The sequence below is a fragment of the Centruroides vittatus genome, unplaced genomic scaffold, assembly GCF_030686945.1.
Source record: "Centruroides vittatus isolate TY-2023 unplaced genomic scaffold, ASM3068694v2 contig_918, whole genome shotgun sequence".
In the NCBI taxonomy this organism is placed as follows: Eukaryota; Metazoa; Arthropoda; class Arachnida; order Scorpiones; family Buthidae; genus Centruroides; species Centruroides vittatus.
The window spans coordinates 567401-592652 of record NW_027122605.1 but is presented as its reverse complement, the minus strand read 5'-3'; the positions used below and the strand labels follow the sequence as shown (position 1 = coordinate 592652).

The 25252-nt window shown below is 28.8% G+C and overlaps 1 protein-coding gene across 3 annotated transcripts in view; it reads left to right on the top strand.

Annotated features, from left to right (window-relative positions):
- LOC136984422 (cytospin-A-like) overlaps positions 1-25252 on the top strand; it is a 59263-nt gene that overhangs the window by 25389 nt on the left and 8622 nt on the right. For all 3 annotated transcript variants that reach the window (XM_067281390.1, XM_067281391.1, XM_067281392.1), the window contains exons 4-10: positions 2625-2809; positions 5254-5515; positions 5627-5893; positions 12837-13025; positions 16337-16606; positions 22588-22749; positions 23385-23610. In XM_067281390.1, coding sequence (XP_067137491.1) covers positions 2625-2809; positions 5254-5515; positions 5627-5893; positions 12837-13025; positions 16337-16606; positions 22588-22749; positions 23385-23610 — 1561 coding nt within the window. The remainder of the gene's footprint in view (positions 1-2624; positions 2810-5253; positions 5516-5626; positions 5894-12836; positions 13026-16336; positions 16607-22587; positions 22750-23384; positions 23611-25252) is intronic.

The window sequence follows — 25252 nt, the reverse complement described above, 5'->3', positions numbered from 1 at the left end:
ATCTTGCTGAAAGATTATTGTGTCAAGAATACCATTCTGAAGATGATGAAGTTTGAGGAATTGTTTGAACATGTCAAGATATATGATTCTTGTAATTTGTGTTTTCAAAAAAAAATCTATAAAATTTGAATTAGTCAAAACCATTATGACAATATAAGAATTTTTTAAAATGTTTTTAATTTTACCATAATAGATAGTTACTTTTGAAACACCATGTATTTACATGGTGTTTCATTTAGCAGTGAAAGTTTAATATTTTTTAAAATTATAGTTTAAAAACATTAAATTGTAATATAAATTGATTAAATTTTATAAAACCTCAAAGAAAAATTATTAAACTGATATTTTTCTTTTAAAAAAACATACACAAACAATTAAAATTTAAAAGTTAAAAAAACTAATATATATATAATGTTATGGACAAAGTGATTAATACGGGCATTATGAATAATGACCAACAAAATTAGGCATTGTAATAAATTTCAATAACTTATCAAATTGACCGGTCATTATGAATACTGCTATCACCTAGTCGGGCAAAGTGATGATAATAAGTTGAGGAGTGATCATATGACATACGCTAGTCAGTCGGCACTCAGTTGCGCGTGTGTATTGCATTTAGTACTGAATTTGGCAGCAGTCATGACTGTTTGTGCTCTCGACAGATTTTTCCTAGAGGGAAACCACCGGCAGGCCACCGATTGTTTAACATCACTAGTTATTTATTCACGGTAGTTCTTGAATACACGTATCAATAACTAGTATGTATCAATATCTAGTAACGTTAAACAATTGGTGGCCTGCCGATGGTTCCCCTCTGGGAGAAATCTGTCGAGAGCACAAACAGTCATGACTGCTGCCAAATTCAGTACTAAACGCAATACACACGCGCAACTGAGTGCCGACTGGCTAGCGTATATCATATGATCACTCCTCAACTTATTATCATCACTTTGCCCAACTAGATGATAGCAGTATTCATAATGACCAGTCAATTTGATAAATTAATCAATATTTATTACACTGCCCGCCCTTTTTGGTCATTATTCATAATGCCCGATTAATCACTTTGTCCATAATATATATATATTTTGAAGAGACAACTTTCTTCATCATGAATTTTATGTTTTAAGTCCACAAATATATAAGAAGTTGCTGATGTAAATAATTAGTTTAGAAAATTGCCCTTTAAATGTTTTAATTTATTTAAATTACATATTTATGCAGAATAATTATTTGACAGTAAATATCCACTTCAGTTCTTAAAATAGATATTTTAAATACTGTTATTTAATGAAGACTAACAAAAATACTTATTTACATTTACTTGCTATATCACAGTGTACTAAAAATATTTTAAAATTTAGAAATGCTATCAAAATTAAGTTAGGACATAAATGTTTCAGATGTTTAGATAACTTATATATCATTTAATTATAATAATTGAACATATTTAATTATTAAAGTATAAAAGATAAACACCAGAGTGAATTAAAGTAAACAACTGAAATGCCTTTGATCGGTGTGCTTCTTCTCTCAGTAAATCGCAAACGTTTTCGAACCCGACGAGGTTCGAAAACGTTTGCGATTTACTGAGAGAAGAAGCACATTGGTCAAAGGCACTTCAGTTGTTTATTTTATATTTAATTATTATTGAAATATTTTTATATTTAAGAATAAATTTTTTTGGTATTTTATGGTCAAGTTATGAAGATAATAAATCAGTTCAAGACACATTTTTTCTTAGATTCTTAAAATTTACTATTTAACAATGTTGAAAGCTTTAAGATGTTAACTAATATAACTTATTATCAATTATTCAATTGACATAAGCATATCTCAATAAGAGGTCTAAAATTGATAAACTTTGTTTCTATGAAAAATTTTTTCTTAAAAAAATATTTGCCTGAGTAGTTTAATGGAAAATAGTTTTATAGTAGAACTCAGTTAAGAAGTTTTTCAAGGGACTAATTTAAAAAGACTTCTTAAGCAGAAATGAAAATAATGATTATAGAAACGAAAACTATATATGTCCCACGACATTACAATAAATGAGGCTTATGCAATATCTATTTATTTCGATATTTGTTTAATTTACCCTGCTGTAGCCTAAATGGGAAAATATGTTTTATGATTCTCACAAACAGAACCACAGATCTATAGCTGTACTAAAATTCATTAAATTCTTACAGTATCATCCACATAGTGAATAACATTTGTCAGAACTTGCTGTTTGCTGCAAGCAAGAAAATTGTGAGATCTGTGTCAAAGTAACCTAAAGTCAAGCATGATGAATGAAATTTTGTGTATTTTCATGTGCAATTAAATTTACAACATTTTTAATGGGATACAATTGAAAAATTTCTTAAGTGAATCCATTTTTTGATCATGGACAAGGATTTCTGTCTTCTTAAACAGGAAATTTTTTTAAATGGAAAGACTCTGTACAGAAAAAATGTACACATCTCTTATGGAGAAAAAATTGGGACTTTTGAAATCAGTTTTTTCTCACATAAGAAGTTTAATGCAAGAACTTCTTAACCTGAGTTCTACTGTATTTAAGAATATTTTAAATTTATTAATTATATTATCATTTAATACATATTCTGTTATTATTTTTTAAGATTAATCCTTTATCGAATGAAAGTTTAAATGAAAAATTACCAAACTTAGAAATGGGAGAGGCTTCAGGTGTTTCTCTTCCTCGTCCACTCTCTGAATGGGATAAAGCAAGCAGTAGCAGTTTAAGTGAAATGTCCATGGCTTGCCTTCAAGACAGAATTATGCAAATGGAAGAAACACATTACAGGTAATAAAAAGTATTAAAGAATAATTAAATTTGAAATTTATAAAGAACTTTATTAATAATGGAAAATATTTTTCAAATTTTTATTAATTTAATTTTTGTGAAGATTTTAAGAGATCTTTTTGAACTGATTTCCCCCTCTTTTCTTTCTTAATATATTAATATAATAATTAATATATTAATAATCTTAATATATTAATATAATAATATAATCTTTTCTTTCTTAATTAATACTGTCAAATTAAAGAACCAAATACAAAACTTTTCTGGCTTATTATTTGAACATACATAGATTTATATTTTAAATTAATTATTTTAACAATTAAAACTAATTTAATTAATTAATTTGGAAAAATTATGATTTGAATGTTTCTAAATCAAATGGATACATTATTAATTATTATACTATCTGGACTCAAGCAATTCAGCATTTACGAAGTATGGCTATAAAATAACAGGACTGATGCTGTAACTTAATTATTATTTGAATATTTACATTTTACTTGGGTTTCCCTTCAAAGTATGCTCCTTCTACCTACACAGTTCTTCAGGTCAGTTTCTGTCAGGGTATGCAGAAGCTCCATCATTTTTTTCTTAATTGCAGAAACTGAATTGAATCAGATTTCCTTCAGTGCAAACTTCACTTTAGAGAAGTGGTAAAAGTCACTCAGAACTAGATCCACTGAATAAGATGAATGTTCAAACAGTGCATTGTTTTTCTTGGCCAAAAACTGCCTCCTTGATATGTTCAGACATTTTAGAGGTGTACTACATAATTGGGTTAACCTTTAAAATTGCAGGTTGTGTGCTTGACAAAACAGTTTGCATCATCAATGGCACTGTGGTGTATTTGTTTATTGCTTATTTATTTTTGAAGTAATTAGAAACAATTTTAATATAAATAATACACAGTCTATTTTAATTACATAAATTAAAATACATAATTATAATTATTATTCCTTATATTTAGACATTAAATACATTAATAATTATTTGTTACTAATTCATTTTACTGTTTTATATCTAATTTATATTTAATAGTTTACAATATAAACTTTATAGAAATGCTTTATAACTGATATCATTTTGCACTAGCTGTAAAAATAAAAAATCAGCAGCTATCAAGAATAGACCACATTGTGTTCTACACATCAATAAGAGAGATATTTTCAGCTATATTGTTAAATGGTCACTTAAGTTCAAATAAAATTTACTGATAGCAAGCATTTAATTTAAACACTTTCTCAATGTTTGAAATGCCTTCAAGATTAACTTATAATATATATTAAAAGAAAAGTTATTGCAAAAACAGAAGGGCATGGTAAGCTGATGAACATTGCCTATTTTGTGACCTATGTATTATTTTTCTCATTTATTTTATTTAACGAAACTTAATAAAATTGCTTATTTAAAGTGTGTTCTGTAAAAAACCTTACATGATGATTTTGAAATAATGTTTTATCTTAGAATCAAAAATATGACATTGTTACTATTTAATATATATTTGTGCAAATGAACAAATTCAGTAAAAATGGCACCATTTTATAAAACAGAAAAGATTGTTTTTTTTACTGGAAGACAAATTTGTTTATTAAAATAGTAATGTTTTTAAATCCACTTTAAACAGGACTGTCCACAGCTCTAATATATCAAGTGTGGGAGAGTTGCATGGCAACATTGATGTAATGAAAAGAGATTTCCATACAAACAGTGTTCATTGGTCCCCACAGTGTTTTAGAAGTGAAGTTTGTGGCCAGAGTGGATTGAAGTTACTCTCTATTGCCTTTTTAGCAACAAAACTTGCAAAAAATGTGATAGCGTAACTTCGATCCACTTTGGCCACAAACCTTGCATCTAAAAACGTTGTGAGGATTGAAGAACACTGTTTATATGGAAATCCCTTTTCATTACATCAATGTCGCCAAGCAACTCTCTCACACTTGATATACTGGAGCTGTGGACATCACTATTTAACATTCTAAAATCACAGGTTGCATGCTTGACAAAACAGTTTGCATTATCAATGAGTGTATATATTTATTTCTGTATTTTAATACTGTTACTTTTATTAATATTATTTCTTTATATATCATTGTTATTTTTAATATTGTATAATTTTCTAATTACTTCAATAATAAGTACAAGTAATAAAAATGGCTTTGGAAATGCCAGAAATATTTATTTTAAAGTCAGAAGGGAAGTGAGAAGGAGATAAAATAATGAAATTTTATAATTAATAATTTTTACAAATTGTTGATGCAAAAAGTTTTATATGTAAGAATAATTTGATGATATGTATGAATGCAATTTATACTCAGTTCATTAAAACTATTTGTTTCAATATTTATTTTGAGTTTTTTGAAAAATAAAAAAATAATAGAAAACAATGACTAATGTATTTAGTTTATCATTCTTTGTTATAATAAACAAAACATATTTTCTTGTAGCACAAATGAAGAACTTCAGGCAACATTACAAGAATTAACTGATCTACAAGATCAGTTAACAGATCTTCAACTTGAAAATGAAAGAATGAGTGATGAAAAAGCAGTACTCTTAGAATCTCTTTGTTCCCAAACAGAGAAATTAGAGGAGTGTCGTACTCAAATTACTCAGTTGAAGCAACTGTTATTCCAACAATATGAAGAAGGTGGAGATGTTGTTTCAAATGCTTCAGAACGTGAACATCATCTTGTGGATTTGTTGAAAGTATGAAATTTTATTTGCAAAAAGTTATAAGGAATATTTTTTAAAACTCACTTATTAAAAAAGTTTTGAAAGTGAATAAACATTCAAAGAAATATTTTTTCTTAATTATAGAATTCACACGAAGAGCGCGAGATGTTGTTAATGAAGCAAGAAGAATTATCATCCACTATACAGGCAGCCAAAGAAGAAGCAATGGGTTATCAGACAGAATTAGTAATGCTTCGGGATCGTGTTCGTTTATTGGAATCAACAGTTGAAAGTATTAATGCAGATAAAAAATTGTTGGATAAACAAAACATTGAAAATCAAGAACAACTATCAGCTAATCAAATAGAAGTTTCACAGCTTAAATTGCAATTAGAAAATGAACAACAAAAAGTAATTATTCAATTATTTTCAATATAATGTTTTTTTAGTAATAAAGAGAATTTAGTCTTATAAAACATTTTGAATTAGCATAAATAGCCAACTAGATTTAAAATGCACTTACTCTAAAAAGTTATTGGTAATGATAATTTTTAGTGAAAATATAAATTTCAATTTTTTATCTATTGGATAAAGACTAAATACCCTCCTCAAAAGTGAAATCACAACACCATGAAGAAATGTGCAAGCCACCTGCAAACTGCAGGACTGATAGAGGTGACAGAGATATGAAAATGATTTAGTTTGCATATGCATCAGGTCATGTGGTACCCAGTTTCAGGCTATAAAGACCAGCAGCTGTCTCAGGTTCTAAAAGCTGTCAGCAACTGTTCACAGCAGCCAAACTTTTGAAGAAGTGTAGAAAATGCCTCAGAGATGACAGTGAGCTGAATACCACCAGTTAATGGCTGGGGAACAAGACTGCACAACCTTGGTTTGTCAATTTGTATTGTGCACAACATCCAGTGATGAGACATGATGAATACAAGAACATCTGCAAACATGCCAAAGAGAGGGAGTGGATTGCATCAGAACACAACAGGGTGCACAGGCTGGCAGATTTGCTGAACGGCACATTAGGCCTAAAATTACCACGGCATGTGACATCTGAAGCTGCCCGTTGCTGTCAATGGGTGCATCTGTGTCCACCAGAACTATTTGCAACAGTTAGCATGAAGTTGGGCTTCAACCAGCAACTAGGATGCCATTAACCACTCAGCACAGGGCAGCATGTCTGGTGTGGTGTTGTCATCATTGCAACCAGAACACTGAATGGCATTGGGTATTGTTTACAAATGAATCCTGCTTCTGTCTACGGAGGAATGGTGGGTTTGGCAGTATCCTGAAAAATGCTATGTACCAGCCCTTTTTGCTTAGTGTCACTCTGGCCCCACACCGGGCATTATGGTTTGGGAAGGCAACTTGTTCATTCAGTGGACAATCAGTGGACAATTGTGGTGCACATTTCCAGTACTCTGACAGCAGACCAGTACATCACATGAACTGTGATGCCTGTGGTTTGGCCATTTGTGCAGGCTGCATCCAACAGTGTTCTAGCAAGACAATGCCTGACTGAACATTGCATGGTAAACTCTCACCACCCTGAATGGAATTAACATTCTTCCTTGGCCAGCAGCCTCATCAGATATCTCTTCCATTGAATACCTGTGGAACTTCATTCAATATGAGGTGCACTGGGACCAGCGCCTCATACCTTAGACAACATGCACACCACAGTGGACGCAACTTGGCAAGAGATACCTTAGGTAATCATTAATTGCCTCATATATAGTATGCCTTGCCATATAGTGGCCTGTGTAGCTGCCTGTTAAGGCCATATTCTATACTGAATAAACAAGTGCCCAGTGCATATTGTTTGTTCTTTAATCATGTGCAAGTGGTTATGTTTTTCTGGTGTTTTGATTTCACTTTTGAGGAATGTAAAATTTGTACAAAACGTAACTTCATTTGAAAACATGTATAAAAACAAGATTTAATTACAGATGCAACAGGAATTAATAACGTTTTAGTATATTTTTACATTTTTAAACACTTTTAATTGAACTAAATTAATTATATCTTGAATTACACATTTAGAGTACTTTTATATTATTTAAGGTGAATTAGATTTTATTAATATTTTTTTGTGGTTCCACAAATGATACATGGACTGTTAACTATTATATTCTTTAAATTTCACTCATCATGTACCATCTGTGAATTACACTAAAAGAAGTGTATTTTGAATTTACTGTTGGAATAAGCATTTTTAATAAGTGGGTCATTTATACCAAGACTAATAGAAAATAAATAAATATGCAGTAATTTTGAAAGGTTACAATGTCTGATCTCCTAGCTAGAAATCAGGATTTTATTCAAAGGCAAGTCATACTTAGAAGATTATCATCAAAATTTTAACAAACTTGGCAACATGTAGATCTAGCATAGTCAACAAGATAGAGATGTAGATGCTACCATGAAAAATTTCAAAAAGAGAACAACAAATGCAAGTGAAAAAAAATCAACAATTACTACTTTCAATAAGAACAATGTGTATAAATAAATAAATAGGAAAATAATTCATTTTTAGTTTTTCTCTAAAATAAATGTTCATTTATTTTTATTCTTGCCTTGTTTTTTAACAAAAAATTATTAATTGCTATGATTCTTTCTTTCTTAAATTTTTTAAATAAATCATTTAAATACATGGTTCCAAAACAGTTTCTGCACACTGCCCTTGATTCAATAAACTCATTTCAGGTACTATGTACCCACCCTACAAAACTTTTTAGAATATTGGTTTTCAGGAACAATTAAATTCACTAAGGAAACAATTAAGTTTAAAGTAGTAACAATTAATTACTTATTTAATTATATCTAATTCAAACTTTTAAATGGCAAACTTAGTTTAATGATGTCTGCTTAAAAATTCATTTAGCAAGAATCTTGAATAACATATTTGATATTTACTTTATTATTAATGTTTAGAATGGAGTCTGTATGTTTTTCAATGCCTGATCCAAAGTAATCTAGCAAGTTTTCAATTATAATATTTAATAAATATATAATCTAAAGTTGATTTCTTTGTTATGGAGCAAAGTTAAATAATTGAACCAAAATATGTTTTGTCAAATAAAGATAATTCTTGCATAATGTGCTTCAGTTAACATTAACTGAAATAAATTATTCAAGAATCATCTGTTTTGTGTTTTTGTTTTAATATGGTTCATTACTTATGAACAATATTGTATGTCCCTTTTTGATATAGCATAGTTCCAGAGATTCTATTAGGTTTTCCTTTCAAACAACACAGTTACACATTGCTTGCAGTAGATGCATTGAAAGTTTTTTATCTCCTAAACATAACAGAATTTTTCTTATTAATTAATCTTTATTTATGTATGTATAAAATAGAACATGTATCTGTTGTCCACTATAAAAATTAAAGGAGAATTGTCTACAGGGCTGAAAATGGATCTAATAGACATAATTTTATATGAGGAATCTAATGGTGTAAGTAAAAATTACTAAATGGCATGTATGCTGTTATTAATTAAACTATATGAAAATATGTTTAGTGAGACAGCCCCATTTCCATTCCAATGTAGGCACACACTATTGTTCATAGTCCTAGAGACATTAGTGTTAGGATCAAGAAACAATCTTGTAGAATTCCATCTAAGTAAATTTAAGTTTTTAGAAAAAGTTTGGAGTGTCAAACTTTTTCTAAAAACGTTTAATATGCATGAACATGAATATATAGATTTGAAAAGGACTTCAGATCTTTAATGATGATTGGTTTTTTGGAACATACAATACATATGACTGGGCATTGCAAGGTCAATATTAAAAAAGACAGAAAAAAGATGGATACTTCTGATAGAAGAAACTTTGTCAACCCATAATGGGGTGAATGTAAATATAAAGTGGTGTTAAATTGCAGTTTGGGTACAGAAACTCAGTGTTTGAATCAAACATGGAACTTTGTTCCAAATAAAACTTTAGCAATGGCTTTGCACATTCTTTGTGTACATATAATTGTGGCAAAACTTGTGTGGAGCTAAATAAACATTTTGTGTTTTTAGCACATCAGTGATCAGTTTATTTTTGGTACTTGATTGCTTACTGTTCTCTCAATTTGTTGTATTTCTTTTGGAATTAACACAAGGTTGCTGTTGAGAACAAATCACACAGGAATTCTTTTTGAGTGAAAAAAGTAGGTTTATTTTCTATAATTTAATAAGATATGCATTTTGGGTTTTTAATGTCCCTCTTCAGTCCTAAAAATTAAGGATGCACTGATAAGCAAAATGGCCAATTACTGATTAATTGCCTGATTAGTGTTAATAGTTAAATCATATTATGATTATTATCGCATGAAATTATGTATTCTTAATAAAAATATAAAATTTCATACAATAAAAATAATTTTATAACAATTTGTTATAAAAATAATTTTCAATATGAAGCTATTTTTTCTTTTTCAGATTCATGTATTAAATTAAAATAATAATTTATTATTTTGAAAAACTTTTTAATTTTAATTAATAGCCAAATCCAAGCAACTCATGGCTTCCAATATTGTTTGGAAATTTTTTAAGAAAGATAAAATCAAGAAGTTTTTCAAGTGCAATTTGTGCCAGTCTTCTATCTCAAGAGATGGAAAAATGCTAAAACTTTTACCACAAAAAACATGATAAATCATTTCAAAAAATGTCATCATGAAAACTTTTTAAAATAAACTGGAAAGATGAAGAGAGAAAGTTCCAAAACTAAAGAAGCAGGATATTCATCAGCAACAATGGAAACTCATATCCAAAGACAAGCTACTTTAAACTTAATTAATAGAAAAGAAAAAATTGTGGGATATAAATGATCAATGATCCAAAGAAGTTTATTATTTGATTGGATAAATGATAAGTGTAGATATACAGCTATTCTCTGTTGTGTCTGATTTAGGATTTCAAAGATTACTAAAAAAATTGTTCCAAATTACAATATTCCCAGCAGAAAATATCTCTGATATATTTCAAAAAGTTCAGTCAAAAACTCAAAGCTATTGATGATGCAAAATATATTTTTTTAATTGCTGATATTTGGACAGCAACTACAAACAATCCTCTTAAGTGTAACAGCCCACTGGTTGAAGGATGACTTTCAGCAAGAAAGAGCCATTTTGCAAATTGTTTCCTTTGAAGGAATTAGTGAACAGATAAACATTGTTCTTGAACAGTATAAGTTGACAAGTGATAAGATATTCATAGTACTGAGAGATTCTGGAGCAAATATGGTAGCTGGAATTAGGAATTGCAACTTAGAGGCATTATCATGTTTTACACATAGACTGCAGCTGACACTAAATGAATGCATATTTTCTCAACAAGTTGTGAAAACTATGATCATAGTTAATAGAAATATTGTCACACATTTTAATCATTCTGTTGTAGTTGTATGCAAATTGGAAGATTTGCAAGATAAGTTAGGTTTGCAGAAACAAATTAATTCAAGATGTTCCTACTCACTAGAATTCTATACATTACATGTTGCAAAGAAACTTGGAACAGCAAAAAGCCCTTGTCACAAATACTATAGATAATAAATCCTACATTGAGCATATATCAGTGGTCTCTCATTGAAAAAATTGTTCTATTTTTAAACCCATTTGAAGAAATTACTGTGGAAGCCAGCAAACGAGAAACTACCTCATCTTCAATAATTCCCACAATAGAGACTCTGAAATTATTCTTATCAGAAGCAAAGAGCAGTAGTTCCTTTAGTTGCATTAATACCACAATAAAAGGACTAAAAAATTCAAAAAAAAAAAATTTTCCAGCATATATAGAAAAAAAGTCTTCATGCTTGTCATCTTTATGAGATCCAAGATTCAAAATGAAATTTCAAGAAAGGATATGGTAGAGGCAAATAAAAAGATGATAGCTTAGAAGATATTGATAATTTAAAATCTCAAGAATTAAATTCTGAAGCTTCTACTTCTGGAGATGATCAAGATGGAGAAAAATCTCTAAGTTTGCTAATTTATTTGATGAATTAGCTTCTGGTAAATGAAAGAATGAAAACGAGCATATTTTTTTAAAAAAGAAAAAATGAAACAAATGAACAAACATTTTGATCAAGAATTAGAAAAATATTTATATTTACCTCTTATACAAAGACATGGCAACCCATTTTTGTGGTGGAGAAATTTAAAAAACTTCTTCCTAATTTGAGCAAAATAGCTATGAGATATCTAAGTGTCCCAGCATCTTCCATTGAAAGTGAAAGAATTTTCAGCACTGGAGGTAACATTTATGAGCTGGCAAGAAATAGCCTGTGCCCTGAAAGTAGTGAAATTCTCATGTTTTTGCATTACAATTTAAGGGTTTTAAAGTTTGAATATTAAATTTTTATTTGTTTTATATATTTAAAGTTTATGCTTTAAATATATAAAACAGAGATAGTTTTGAAAAGGTTATATTATACCTTATAATATGTATTGATAAAATGAATAATTTGAGTTGAAAATTTTTTTTAATATTCAGTTTGTCATGTAATAAATAATAAATATATAACAGAAATTTATTATTTTTTATTACTAGCCTTATACGTAACATTCTAACAAAAATATCAAAATGCAAAATTGGCCGATTATCAAAATGATTAATCGGGGATATAGACAATTACCAATTAATCAGTGCATCCTTACTAATAATTTAGTTATTCCAGCTATTATAATATTAGGACTGAAGAGGGGCATTAAGCCCGAAATGCATATCCTTTTAAAATATAGAAAATAAACCTACTTTTTCCAATCAAAAAGTGTGATTCCTGTGTGATTTGTTCTCAACAGCAACCTTGTGTTAATTGCAAAGGAAATACAACCAATTTATTTTTATTTATACATTCCTGAAAACATTAGCTATTGGGGACAGAGAATCTTGCAATTTCTTCTGCCCTGTGCTGAAATAAATGTACATGACATCTGCTATGCTGTTAACAGAATACAGTACATAACTGGAAGACACCTGGTGTAGATAACATTCACAATTTTTGGTACAAAAAGTTTACATTTCTGCACCAGGAACTAGCTAAACACTTAACATACATCATCATCAATCCACAAGACATGCCAAAATTTCTTACTCAGGGCATCCTACATGAAACCTAAAGACAACAATACCAAAGATCCCACAAAATACAGACCAATTACATGTCTTCCAACACTCATTTAAATTTTATTTTAAAACTTCTTTCTCCCAAAATTATTTTGAGAAGGCAAGACTGTTTTGAAATTTTATTGTAAAAATTTTATTGTAAATATTTTCATTAAAATAATTAGAAAAGTTGCATCATAATTGTTTTATATATCATTTCAAAATTTATAATCTGATTTTTTAAGGTATCAGAATTACAAAGGGAAAGAGAAGCAAATGCTACGTCAGAACTTGATAATTTATTGAGCGAAGCCAGAAGAGATAAAGAAAAAATTGAGGCAAAAGCAATGCGGCTTCAAGAGCAATTAGCACTAAGTCAAAGAGAAACGTCTAGATTAAAGGAAAAGTTAAATCAGATACAAGAGGAAAATATGGTAATTTATTTAAAATATATAAAAGAATAAAATTAATGAAAAAATTATTTACAGAAATCTATACCAGTTTATTTTCAGAATAAAGATTAATTATACTGGTCATAAAATTTTTAATTCTTATTATAAATAATTATATTTCTTTTATAGTCATGTTGTATAAAATTTCTGTAAAATTAGGAATATAATACAAAAAAATTATTCTATCATAATTGTATAATTGAATTCATATTTTTCACATAGACAAATTTTGTCAGATTGCTCACTTCCATTTATGAAGATAATCCCCAAAGTAAAGTCTCTTATTTTTTAGAAATACAAAGAAATGTTTATTTTCAATAATGTTTACATCATTTTAAAGCTTGAACATTTATCTATTTTACTACATAATTGCCATTTCAGTCAATGCATTTTTGTAAGCGCTGTGTCAGTTTTTGTATGCCCATGTCATGCCATGTTGTGTTAAACTGATTGAAATTCATTGCCAGTTGACAGAAGTGTGTGGCGAGTTGTGCATGGATGTCAAAAATGTCTGCAAGTGGTGTAGGGAGTTTGCAGCTGGTCGTACTGAAATTCACGACAAAGAAAGAAACGGGAGATTGTCAATTTCTGACGAGATAGTCACAAAGGCGGATCACTCTGGATGATTTCTGCATTTTGGTTCCTGGGATTTCCCGAAGCACCATTCATAGGATTTTAATGGAAAAGTTGCAATATCGGAAGGTATGCTCAAGATGGGTCCCATGGCTGGTATGACATGGGCATACAAAAACTGCCACAGTGACTACAAAAATGCATCGACCAAAATGGTGATTATGTAGAAAAATAGATAAACACTTCAAAATGATATAAACATTATTGAAAATAAATGTTTCTTTGTATTTCTAAAAAAATAAGAGACCTTACTTTTGGGATTACCCTTATATATTCAGTGGAATTTACTGAGGTATAAACAAGAATTTAAAGATTTTAGAAGATAAAAATAAAGATTTTAGCTTGTTGCACATACATGAATTCAAGTAATATTTATTTTAAAGTTTTTCATTAAACATAATTGTTCTATTTTGTAATATGTAATGTAAATTAATGGTTTTTATTATTATATTATCTGATTTAAAAATATTTTTTTTTTAAATAAAATATTTTCACAAAATTTAAAAATTATCAAATTAAATGTTAAGTAATATTTAAAATGTATTATTCATTTAGTATAATCTATCATTTTCACTCTAATATTTTTGTTGTGTTAAATCCATTTTTTTCTACATTTAGCAAAAATTGATATACTATTCAGAGTAAATTAATTTTATTGACTTAATCTGATAAATAAAAATATCCAGTCAAGCATTAAAAATAAAAGCAAAAATTTTTACAACAAAACTAAATTTTATTATAACAATAAAAGTTTTATATTAAATACATAAAAATCAAAATTAATAGTTTAAGTTTTCATATATTTGGTTAGTGTTCAAAATATCTCTAGTTTTATATTAGTTTTTTGGATTTATTAAAATTCATAAAGATAAATTTAAAGGCAATGAAATTTGCATTGGAAAATTTATTTGGCATATATTAATGAGGATATAGCATCAACAAACTTCTAGTAGATTGTTTGTTACCAATGTTTAGTATTGCTCTTTTCTAGCTGTTGGCAATTTGTATTGAGACATTTATATGCAGAAGAAAATAATAAAATTTAGATTATAGAAATCTAATACAGATTTCTATAATCTAAATTTTATTCTTGTTAATGATAGAAAAATGGTGTATTCCTTGATTTATATGAATGGCATGCAAATACTGTTTAAAAAAAAATGAAACATTAAATTTCAGAATTTGTAAGCTTGTTTTTGTGTTGGAGGCATATAAGGCAATAACAGTCTTAATTGTATGATAACCATTCAATAAAATTATATACTATATTATAGTAAAACATATTGTGTTATGTTAAAATTAAGTTTTATTTTTGATGATGTGTTAATTGTAAAATTGTAAATTAATTGATTAATTTTCTTTATCAGTTCTACTTTTGTAGGATTAACATGTTGATTGCCTCGCTAGTTTGTGTTAAAACTTCCCCGAGCCAAGATCAAATTTTTTGTTAATTTGAATGATAGTGTATAAACAAATATCCTACTTTATGATTTATGATATTTTTTTGTTTGATTTCCTAAAAAATGACTTTTTTTGTGTCACATCTATATGGCTAATGTGGCTTAGTAAGTTAGTTAATTTACCAAGAGTCCATGTCAGCTACATGTGTGTGACAATATTATAAGTTAGTTATATTATAATATAATAGTTAATATAATTATACTATACTAATATAATAGTTGTTCAATCCATTAGTTGTTCGAGCCTGGGGGAGCCAGGTTCAAACAACTAATGGCATACGTCCATTTTGGTGCAGTTAGTTCTGCACATAGATCTCTTACTAATAATAAGCTACCTTATGCATTTCCATTTAAGACAACGGGGATGCAATCCTCGACATGTCCAAACAGCTGAACGTCCACTCGGAAAAGAGTCCAAGACACCTAGTTGTTGCGGGGTGTCTGACCGCTTCCTATGATTCAGGCATAGTCTCTATCGTACCCTGTAGTGCCTCGTGGCAGATCAGAGACAACCTAGAGTTGTGTATGAAGAAGGAATCCCGTTGGAGCCTCTTGGTCTGTAGATTTGTGTTGCCCCGTACATAGCTTATAGAAGTCACAAGCTGACGTTCGAAATCTTGGCATTCCATATTTGGAACGATAGAGACTCAAGAACCTGAATAAGATCTTGGTTAAGATTGAAAACGTTCTTTCATTTTGTGTATTCGTATCTTACTGGAAATCGAAAGGTTTAGCAGTGATACTTATAATATAATATAATTATTTTATTATAATTATATATTATATAACTATTATAAGTTAGTCACTTATTTTTACCACAATGCCACAATTTTTTCAGCAAAACATCTTCAGGGGCCATACTTTTGAAATGTAATGTAAATTTACATATATTGTCAGTTGTGTATGGTCAACATGGCTTTGGTTGAAATGAACAATATGTGTACATTTCAACCAAAGCCATATGTCTGACGTGGCGCCCTAAGAAACTAGGTGTCAGTCATATACAGTTGACGTGGCGATCAACGTGTTAAGCTAAATATTTAGCATTATTAAACGTGATATTACTATAAGTTGTTTTTTAATTATTAATACCAAATTTAAGTTCTTACAATAGGTTATATTTAAGTTGTTGAATTGATTTCAGTTGCATTATTTAAAATTTATTTGAAATGTTTTTTATATTTAATGCATTTTTAATAGGTTACTAAAAACAATGCTCATAAGCAACTATCAGACTTGGAATATCGTATTGAACAACTAGAAACTGAAAAACTTCAAGTTCAAAGAGATATGGAGATTTTAGAAGATGCTTTACATCAAGCAGAAGTAAAATGTCAAAGACACTTAGAAGATAAACGAGAATTGAAAGCAACTGTAGGAGAATTACAAAAAACAGTGAATGAAACAACTTCCCAACTGAAAGAAGTACAGAAAGAACTTGATGAATTTAAAGAAAAACATTGCACTGAGGTGAGTTATTTTATTAAAATTAACATTAAAAATGGATAAAATTTCTTTATATCCAATAACTATGTGTTATACTTAAAGGACAATTGCACCACAGATCACTGGTTGACACAAATATATTCTATTTTATTCTCTGAAATGAACATCTTGGAGAATTGAGAAGAATAAAATAAGATATATTTGTGTCAACCAGCAATCTGTGATTGTCTTTTAAGATAACGTTTAAGTTATTGGATATAAAGAAATATATTTTAGGACAAAAAAGCTTCACTATACAGATAAAATTTATATAGTTATTTGTGTCATAATTTGTTGTTGTTCTAATGCAAGACATTTAAAATCTATTCAAAGAACAGCTTCGGACCAAAAGTTTTTGGACTAAATATTATTGTACTTAAAATACAGTGGGGCCCTTGTATAACATGTTTTCCTACAATGTGTTATATGGTCAATACAGGAAATCCTCATTAGTTTGAAATTCAAGGGACGAAATATTCAAGACTGAATTATTGAATTTCGAATTATCCAAGATTTACATATTTCTGTACAATATGCCAAATGCCATGTAACTGATGTAATTTATTAAGCAAACACAATACAGCCACTTATACAGAATGCTATTTTCATTAATTAATAATTATTAATAAGAATAAACTGCAGTAAACAGCACATGTCTGTCTAGAACCTCACAGGCTACCAGATAGATTTTATAAAAAGTAAAGCAGAATTCCTTGAAATGTAGCCAAAATTATTTTTAAAGTTGCCTGAAAAGTAAGTTACTGAAAAGTAGTAGCCTAGAGTCCTACAGATATCTCAATCTGCTATTGTAGCCCAATCTTGTAATCATGAAATCCAGCCATACTTTATGAAGTAAGAGAAAAAGAGGAATAGTCCATATATAAAGTGATACCCAAAAATGTGTTACTGTAAAACAAAGTCATATTGATCAGATTAGAGTTGTTCTTGGTTTATTGTTCTCTTATAGTATGGACAGTGGTGATATTCAGTGGGTTCGCACAGGTTTGGCCGAACCTGTTGTTAAAATTTTCAGTTTTCCGAACCTTGTTAAACACATGGAACATTTCTCAGTGGTTTTGTTTTTTTTTTTTAAATATATTAAAATATACGTATTATACTTTGTAATACTACTAAACTAGAGCCTTATACCCTGTTTGCACCGAGCATTTCAATCTAGATTGTGAACAAGGTCGGGGACTATGTCTTGGTGTGATCTCTCTCGACCGAAACGAGGTTTAATCGCGATCGATTCAAGAGAGTTCTTGAAAGTAGATCCAGTCATAAGAGAGATCCCACAATCTCACGCACGCGAGAAAATACAAGATGGCTGTGGAACACGTGTTGGGCTATGGACAGTGAAAATAAAAAGGATATTGTATTTCGAGAGGTGATGACATCTGTACGTCTGTCTATTATCAGCAGTGCCATTGAGGGGGTGAAAAATTTCTCTGCCTGAAAAAAAAAAAAGTCGACAGCACTAATATACTATTGTTACCTGGTCTTTGCCCAGGGCTTGTTACGTTCCAAATATGCCACTGATTATTAGATATATTGCAAGAAAAGGTATTGTATTTATTTCTAGCCAAAACTTCCATTTCGTTTGTCGGTGATTGTCAGGGAAAAATTTTCTGCTAGCAAACCCTTTGTTAACTATTTCAAATATCACCACTGAGTATGGAGACACTTTGATCTAAACTAAGGTGACCAGATGTCCCGGATTTGGGTTGTTAGTCCCACATTGAACACCGTCCCGGAAAATGTCCCACATTCAGTCATGTAACATTTTCACCTTGTTCAGAAGTTGTCAAGAGCACAAAGTTGTCGTTTTCTTTTACTACTAGTAGCCCCCTAGTGGGCGTTCTAGCAGCAATAGTGCCATTTTGTGGTATAAATAATAAATTCATATCAATAATTCAATAATAAATTCCTATTGCAATAATAATATACTGAATATATTATTAATTTAAATAATATCTAGGGGTACCCCTAGTGGCTGTTCTAAGCATACCATAACAGATATACAAACAGTGCCATCAAGTTGTAAAAAAAAAAACAATTTTTTTTTCTATAAAGAGTTATTTTTAAGTTTGTTTATGCATTTATGTATTTATATATTTTTCTACTAAATTATTTATTAATGAATTAGTTTTTATTATTATATATATGTATGTCGGAGGTCCACCCCATTTTTAGCTTCCACAACACAGAAGTGTCCTGCATTTCAACCTAACATATCTGGTCATTTTAATCTAAACAAAAGCGTAAACAAACACATATCACAGAATTTTCACTTCAAATTATGAAGTAACTGTATTTTGAACTAACAGGATTTTGAATTATCAAAGATTTCTGGTATTCATAAAATATGTTTCTAACTTTTTGGCTATTTTGCCATTATGCTACACTAATAGTTCATACTTAACATGTGGTTTGTATAATAGTTTCCTATAAACCAAATGTATTCTCTACATCAGTGTTTCTCAAACTTTTTGGTCCACAACCCCCTTTTGCACTTAAAAATTTCAAAGGATCCCAAAGAATGAGTATGTGTAGAAAAACATCCTGGAGGGAGGGGGTTAATTTAAATTTAGGAAAAGTTAATTTCTTTTGTTTAATTAATCTATCCCATGTTGAAATTTCTCTCCATTGCATGTCGCTTTGCGTTGAATTTTTGTCAATGTTAAGACTAATGAAATTTTTTTAAATTATTTTTTTATTTTTCACAAACAAAATAAATATATTGAAAAATATAAAAACAAAAAAAAAATTATATTTTGGAAGTTAATCTAGTCTCAAAAAGTTCCGATTCAGCATAACACAATCCTCAGAAAAACAAGCAAAACTTACCGCTCACGATGGGAAAAGAGTCTGGTTCAAATACTGGCGCGTCCTTAGTTACCCTCTTATGGTCACGCCAATGCTGCCAGCTAAAAACGCATATCAACTAAAATAATATTGGAGTATCCCAAGACATAGCCAAATGTTGCAGTGCCACAGCACTAGCGGAAATTCAAATTTACTGACTGAAACGCTTTTGGTTTTCGGATAATCGATGCTCTACTGTATTTCTAACTCGACTTGCCTACAGATGCAATGCTGCTAGTGAACATCGTTCCAAATGACAATGTTGTTCTATCATAGTTTAGGCGGAGAGTGGAACTCGGGGGATTCCCCAATAGTGCACAAATTTATGAATATTATATTTAGGCTTGTATTTAAATATTTATATTGTTTTTATTATTTATATATGCAATTTATTTAAGTAAAAATTATTTTATATATTTTTTATTTCTATTATTTCTAAACATGAATCCATAGTAATTTATAAAATATTTGAAAAAAAATTGGTCTGGCATCAATTTTTCAGCAACCCCCCAAATATTTTTCATGACCCCCACTTTGAGAATCACTGCTCTACATTATGTGTGGATTCACTGTACCATATTGTTTTGTTTGAATATAAGTCAAATCCCAATTCTGAAATTCTTACTTGGAGAAAGCAGGACCCAAATATAAATTGACCTTTTATTATTATTTTTATTTGATTATAAAAAAAATCAGCAATTTGCATTAAAATTTTAGAAAATTATTGAAACAATACTTCATTACTCATCATCATCAGACTTTTTATCATCTTTTATCTATTTCTTATTATATATCTATCATGGTCTACAGTTTCTTTAAACTGTACAAAATCCTCTGTTCGGTTCAAATTGTTGGTAACACAGCATTTCTTAAAACCCTTTATTAATTATCTTCAGCAACAATTTCTTATAATTTTACTGTTATTCTAACTTTTATAAGAATATGTGGAATTTTTATTATTCTTTATCTATGAAATTGATTATGAAAGTTAGTTGCATTCAATCATGTCTCTGTTTTCAAAATGACTTTAGTTAGAAATAAATTTTTTTTAAATTTATATTTACAATACTTGGGAATCAATCATCATAAATATATGTTTTGTTGCTTTCTTAATAATTTTTACAAATTACATTTTAATCATACTTATCAATTAGAAAATTGTATTCAATTGGTTTATTTTGTAGAAACGAATACATGCATTGGACACATTATAAGTGAAAGTTAAAGAGCAAAATCAAGACAGTGTTTTATGCAACACATAGTAGACTGCTTAGGATATAAATTATGCCAGGGGAAATAGGCTTCCTTGCTTATTTATGACTACCAAAAACAAAAGCAAACTTTGTTTCATTTTCATATGTTTTATTTTTTTTAACTGTTTAAAACTTTTTATAAAAGTCTAAAATCATATTAAATACATAAATTTATAATTACAATAGAAATTTACATTTGCAACAGAGTAAATTTTCAGTAACCTTTTACTCAATTTTTGATGATCACTTAATTAGTTGAGACACACAGGAGTAAAGTTATCAAAATAAAATTTTCAAAGTTGTTATCAAAATTGATTCTGTTGAATGCAATAAAAACAATTGATTAATCAGTTATTTACAATTGTGCCAAACACTTAATTCCCATCATAATTTGTGGACTCTGCAGCAAGACAGATCCACAACTTGGATGCTTACAGCATTTGTAAACAATGCACTGAATATTAACATCAGTTTAACTCTGTATGACATGTACTACAGACAGTTATCAAAATTGAGGAAAACTTTAATTGGACCCAAGTATAAGTCAGTGTTCAAATATAGGTCAGGAGTGTTTTGTTTTTGTTTCCTTTAAAACTGGGGGAAAAACATTAATAAATGTTTGGGCCAACATAGTAGTTAAAATTGTAACAGTGGTAGCTTTCATAAAGAGCTTAAATTTTTTATATTATCTGGAAATATATTGCTGAATTTAAAAGAATGATACACTCAATAATATGCTGTAAAAACCAAGCCATGCTAAATTTTATTTTAAAAAATACATAAATCATTTTTACAATGTGCTTACAAAAACAGTCATAGGAACAAGTCTGGCTGGTCTGATCATGGACCACTTTTTGCAGCCAGTGTTAAGAATTCAATTCTAATTTCAAATTACCCATTACCATGCAGCACTTTCAGATCAAACCAGTATATTTATCCATAGATGGAAAGTGTTATTCATAAGGTTCCCATACTGGCAACAAACCCAAGGAGATTTATAAATTAGAAAATTTTTGAAATAATTAGGTAAGTGTTGAAAGTGAAGTCTTTATAAAGAAACTAGGAAATCGTGGCTGTAATCATAGTAATTTCTTTCCATTTTTGGACTGGACTACTATTTATCCCTTCCTAAAGCCCTGCAAAATCAGTATAAACCAGTGGCATAGCGTAGTGGGAGCAGCAGGGACAACCTGCCCCAGGCGGCACTTTTAGAAGGCGGCAAAATTTCATAATAAATACACAATACACCTGTACAATACACAATAATGATGATTGTTCTTTGCCAAAAAGTTCTTTAGAATTACTGTATATTTTAGCCTTCTGAATTGAGATACCTAAATAAGGGGGTGGCAAAATTTTCCTCCGCCCCGGGCGGCTGACACCCATGCTATGCCGCTGGTATAAACCATCGAATAAACCATAAAAGAATAAATTAAAATAGAAAAAAGACTACATGGTGTTTACATTGGAACAAACCAAATCAACATAAGGAATCTTCTTGGAAAATTCCTTGCCTTAAGTCCACCCTGGTTTTGTGTGAACCTAAATCTGGATCCACTGTTAAATAGGTTAAATGATATGCAATATAGATGCAAAAAATCAAACTCAACAAAACAATACAATACTTTCTCTTCTCGTACTGGAACAATGTAAAATTTACACATCACACAAATGCTGCTAAATTACTAGTTAAAAACTATATACACTTACTCTAATTATGTCAGTGGAGTTAATGTATATAATTACTTTTAGAATGTACATTTGTTATTTTGTAGTGAGACCATTTAATTTTTTTTAAGGGTAGATTATATAAAATGAAATTTTGTTAAAATATAATAAAATTTTTAGATACAAGAGTGGCAGCGCTTCCAAGCTGATTTATTGACAACTGTTAGAGTAGCTAATGATTTTAAAACTGAAGCTCAGCAGGATGTAGAGCGATTAGCAGTAGAAAATAAACAGTTAAAAGAGAAGATTGAAAGTTTAGAATCAGAATATGAAAAGTTAAAAGTAAGTTTTTAAAATTAAATTAATCATTAATTTAAATTTTTAGTTTTAATATGTAATTTTAATACTGAAATGTATTATAAAAATTCAATGAAATCTCATTTAAGATATTGCAAACAAGTCATTTAGGAAAAAGATTTTTTCCCTCCTTCTTTCTGTAATATTTTAATAAATTAGTGCCAACAATAAGTCATACATATTGATTTCTTACTTCTGAAGCTTGAAACCAATTTCTAAAGTAACATTTTTCTTTTAACTGTAAATTTGTGCTTAACAAAAATATCTAAATCATGTAACAAATTTATTGACAAAATTTGTTGATCTTCTTAATTAAATCAATCTTTATTCTTTTTGAGTTAATTGTTTTAAAGTTCTATAATTTGTTGAATTAATCAAGTAACCTTTAAAAGCCACTCATTTTTTATATTAATCATTAATATGAAATCTGTACATTTAATCAAAGCATATTCTTGTTGTCTTTATTTGTTTTTACATATTTATATAAAAAAACATTGAATTCAAGATTCAAATAGGTAAAAAATAAGAAATTTATTAAACATTTAATATTTTATAATTTTATGAAAACATTGGATTATGTTCTAACTAATATAAAATATGCTTGTTTTGTATTTAAACAGGTCAAAAAGGAACTATTATCATCATCACACCAAAGGAATATCAGTTTACGTAACACAAATATTATAAATCCTCCAGACGTAAGTGTGTTGACATCTGTTGAAAAAGATTTAGTATCAACACGTCGTCAGTTGAATTCCACAAAATGGGGAGAACATAGAGGTGCTACTCAGATGTCAGTGAAAAGTTTAATTGAATCAATAGAAAATGCAACAAAACATGCTAAAGGTAGCGTGAGCATAATATAAGTAGATAGGAGTAGTCTTTTGATTTATTATTATTTTCACTTTGGAAAAACTACTATATTTTACAACATATAAAATAACCCCCATTTTAGCACAGAATAGTTAGGAAAAAGTATTTAATATATACTGGTATTAGTAATTGGCTCCAAAATTTTTTTTACTGTATTCTTAAAAAAAAAAAAAATAAATTAAGTAAAATTAAATACCCACTTCTATTTATCAAGGAAAAAGAGGAGTTTAAAAGAAATCATATACAATTAAAATTTATCACTAAAATATTCAACTTGAATACATGCAAAAGCTGCTTAGCTATAGCAAATGATGATTTATTTAATTAAACAACAATATTTTTATTCAAGAGTTGGGCAAGATAGAGGTTACTTGTAGTCTACTAAAGACTATATGTAAGGGGTCTCCCATAGCCTACTGTAGTCTATGGGAGATAACAACTTCACATATAAGATGCAAGTTGATTTTTTTGAGCTTTCTTTTTGAAATAAGATTGCATGTTATATGCTGTAAAATATGGTAATTATTTCTTAAAAACTAAAACATTTATCAAAATAGTGTTGAAAACTTTAATTTTGTAAAAACAGGCTTGATAATGACATTATTGTTAATTTTTATTATTCTTCTTAATGTAAGATCTTTAGTTGAAAATTTATTTTATTCTATAAGCCATAATCCATCAGAAATGACATGGAAAGAAATTAAACTTGTTAGTTGTTTGGTAAAAATTTACTGATTTTTACCAAGCGAAAACTTAATGGTGAGGAAAAACAATTATTATTTGATAAATCTTAAAGCAGTATATTACATTTTGCAGTACATTTTAGTTTATTTTAAACAAGGCTGTTATAAAATTATAACTTGAATATGGCATTGACCAAACTCACCTTGTAATGTTATTTAAGTGATAATGACCAGAACTAAAATAACAGTTTTTATTGATTGGATTGTACACACAAAATTACAGATGTACTAAATTAGAATTATATCTTCAGAAGACAGGACCAAATTAATTTGAAAATCACTTAAGTTTAAAAGTGAAGTAAAAAACATTTTTAATAAGTTTATATATTAAACAATGAGATGGGAGAAGAAATAAAAACCCATTAATGTTATCCCACTGGAAGTAATTTATGTTCTTGAATGTATGTGAATAAACAAAAAAAAAAAAAAAAAATTATATTATAAAACTAATGGTTAGTCACTTAATCATTAAAATTTAACAAATTCTTCTAAGAAAAATGTAAATATGAATGTGGTTGCCATTGAAATGAGCATTTCACCAATAAAAAGCAGTTCATATATAGAGGTTACTTGTAGTCTACTAAAGACTATATGTAAGGGGTCTCTACCTGCTATAGTCACTACCTGCTATGTATAGTCACTACCTGCTATTTTGAAATCAAAGTTGTTCTACATTGTGCAAGATTTTATGTACCACCTTAATATATTCTCACAATCACACAAATAAAAACTAGTCCCTATTTATAATGTTTATTTCAAGCATAAAAAAAACAAAACAATTTCAAGTTAAATATAATTTTTAAATTCAAGTATATATCACAATTGTCAGCATTTAATAAAGTCTTCTAATCAAAATGATAACATTTTGTAGT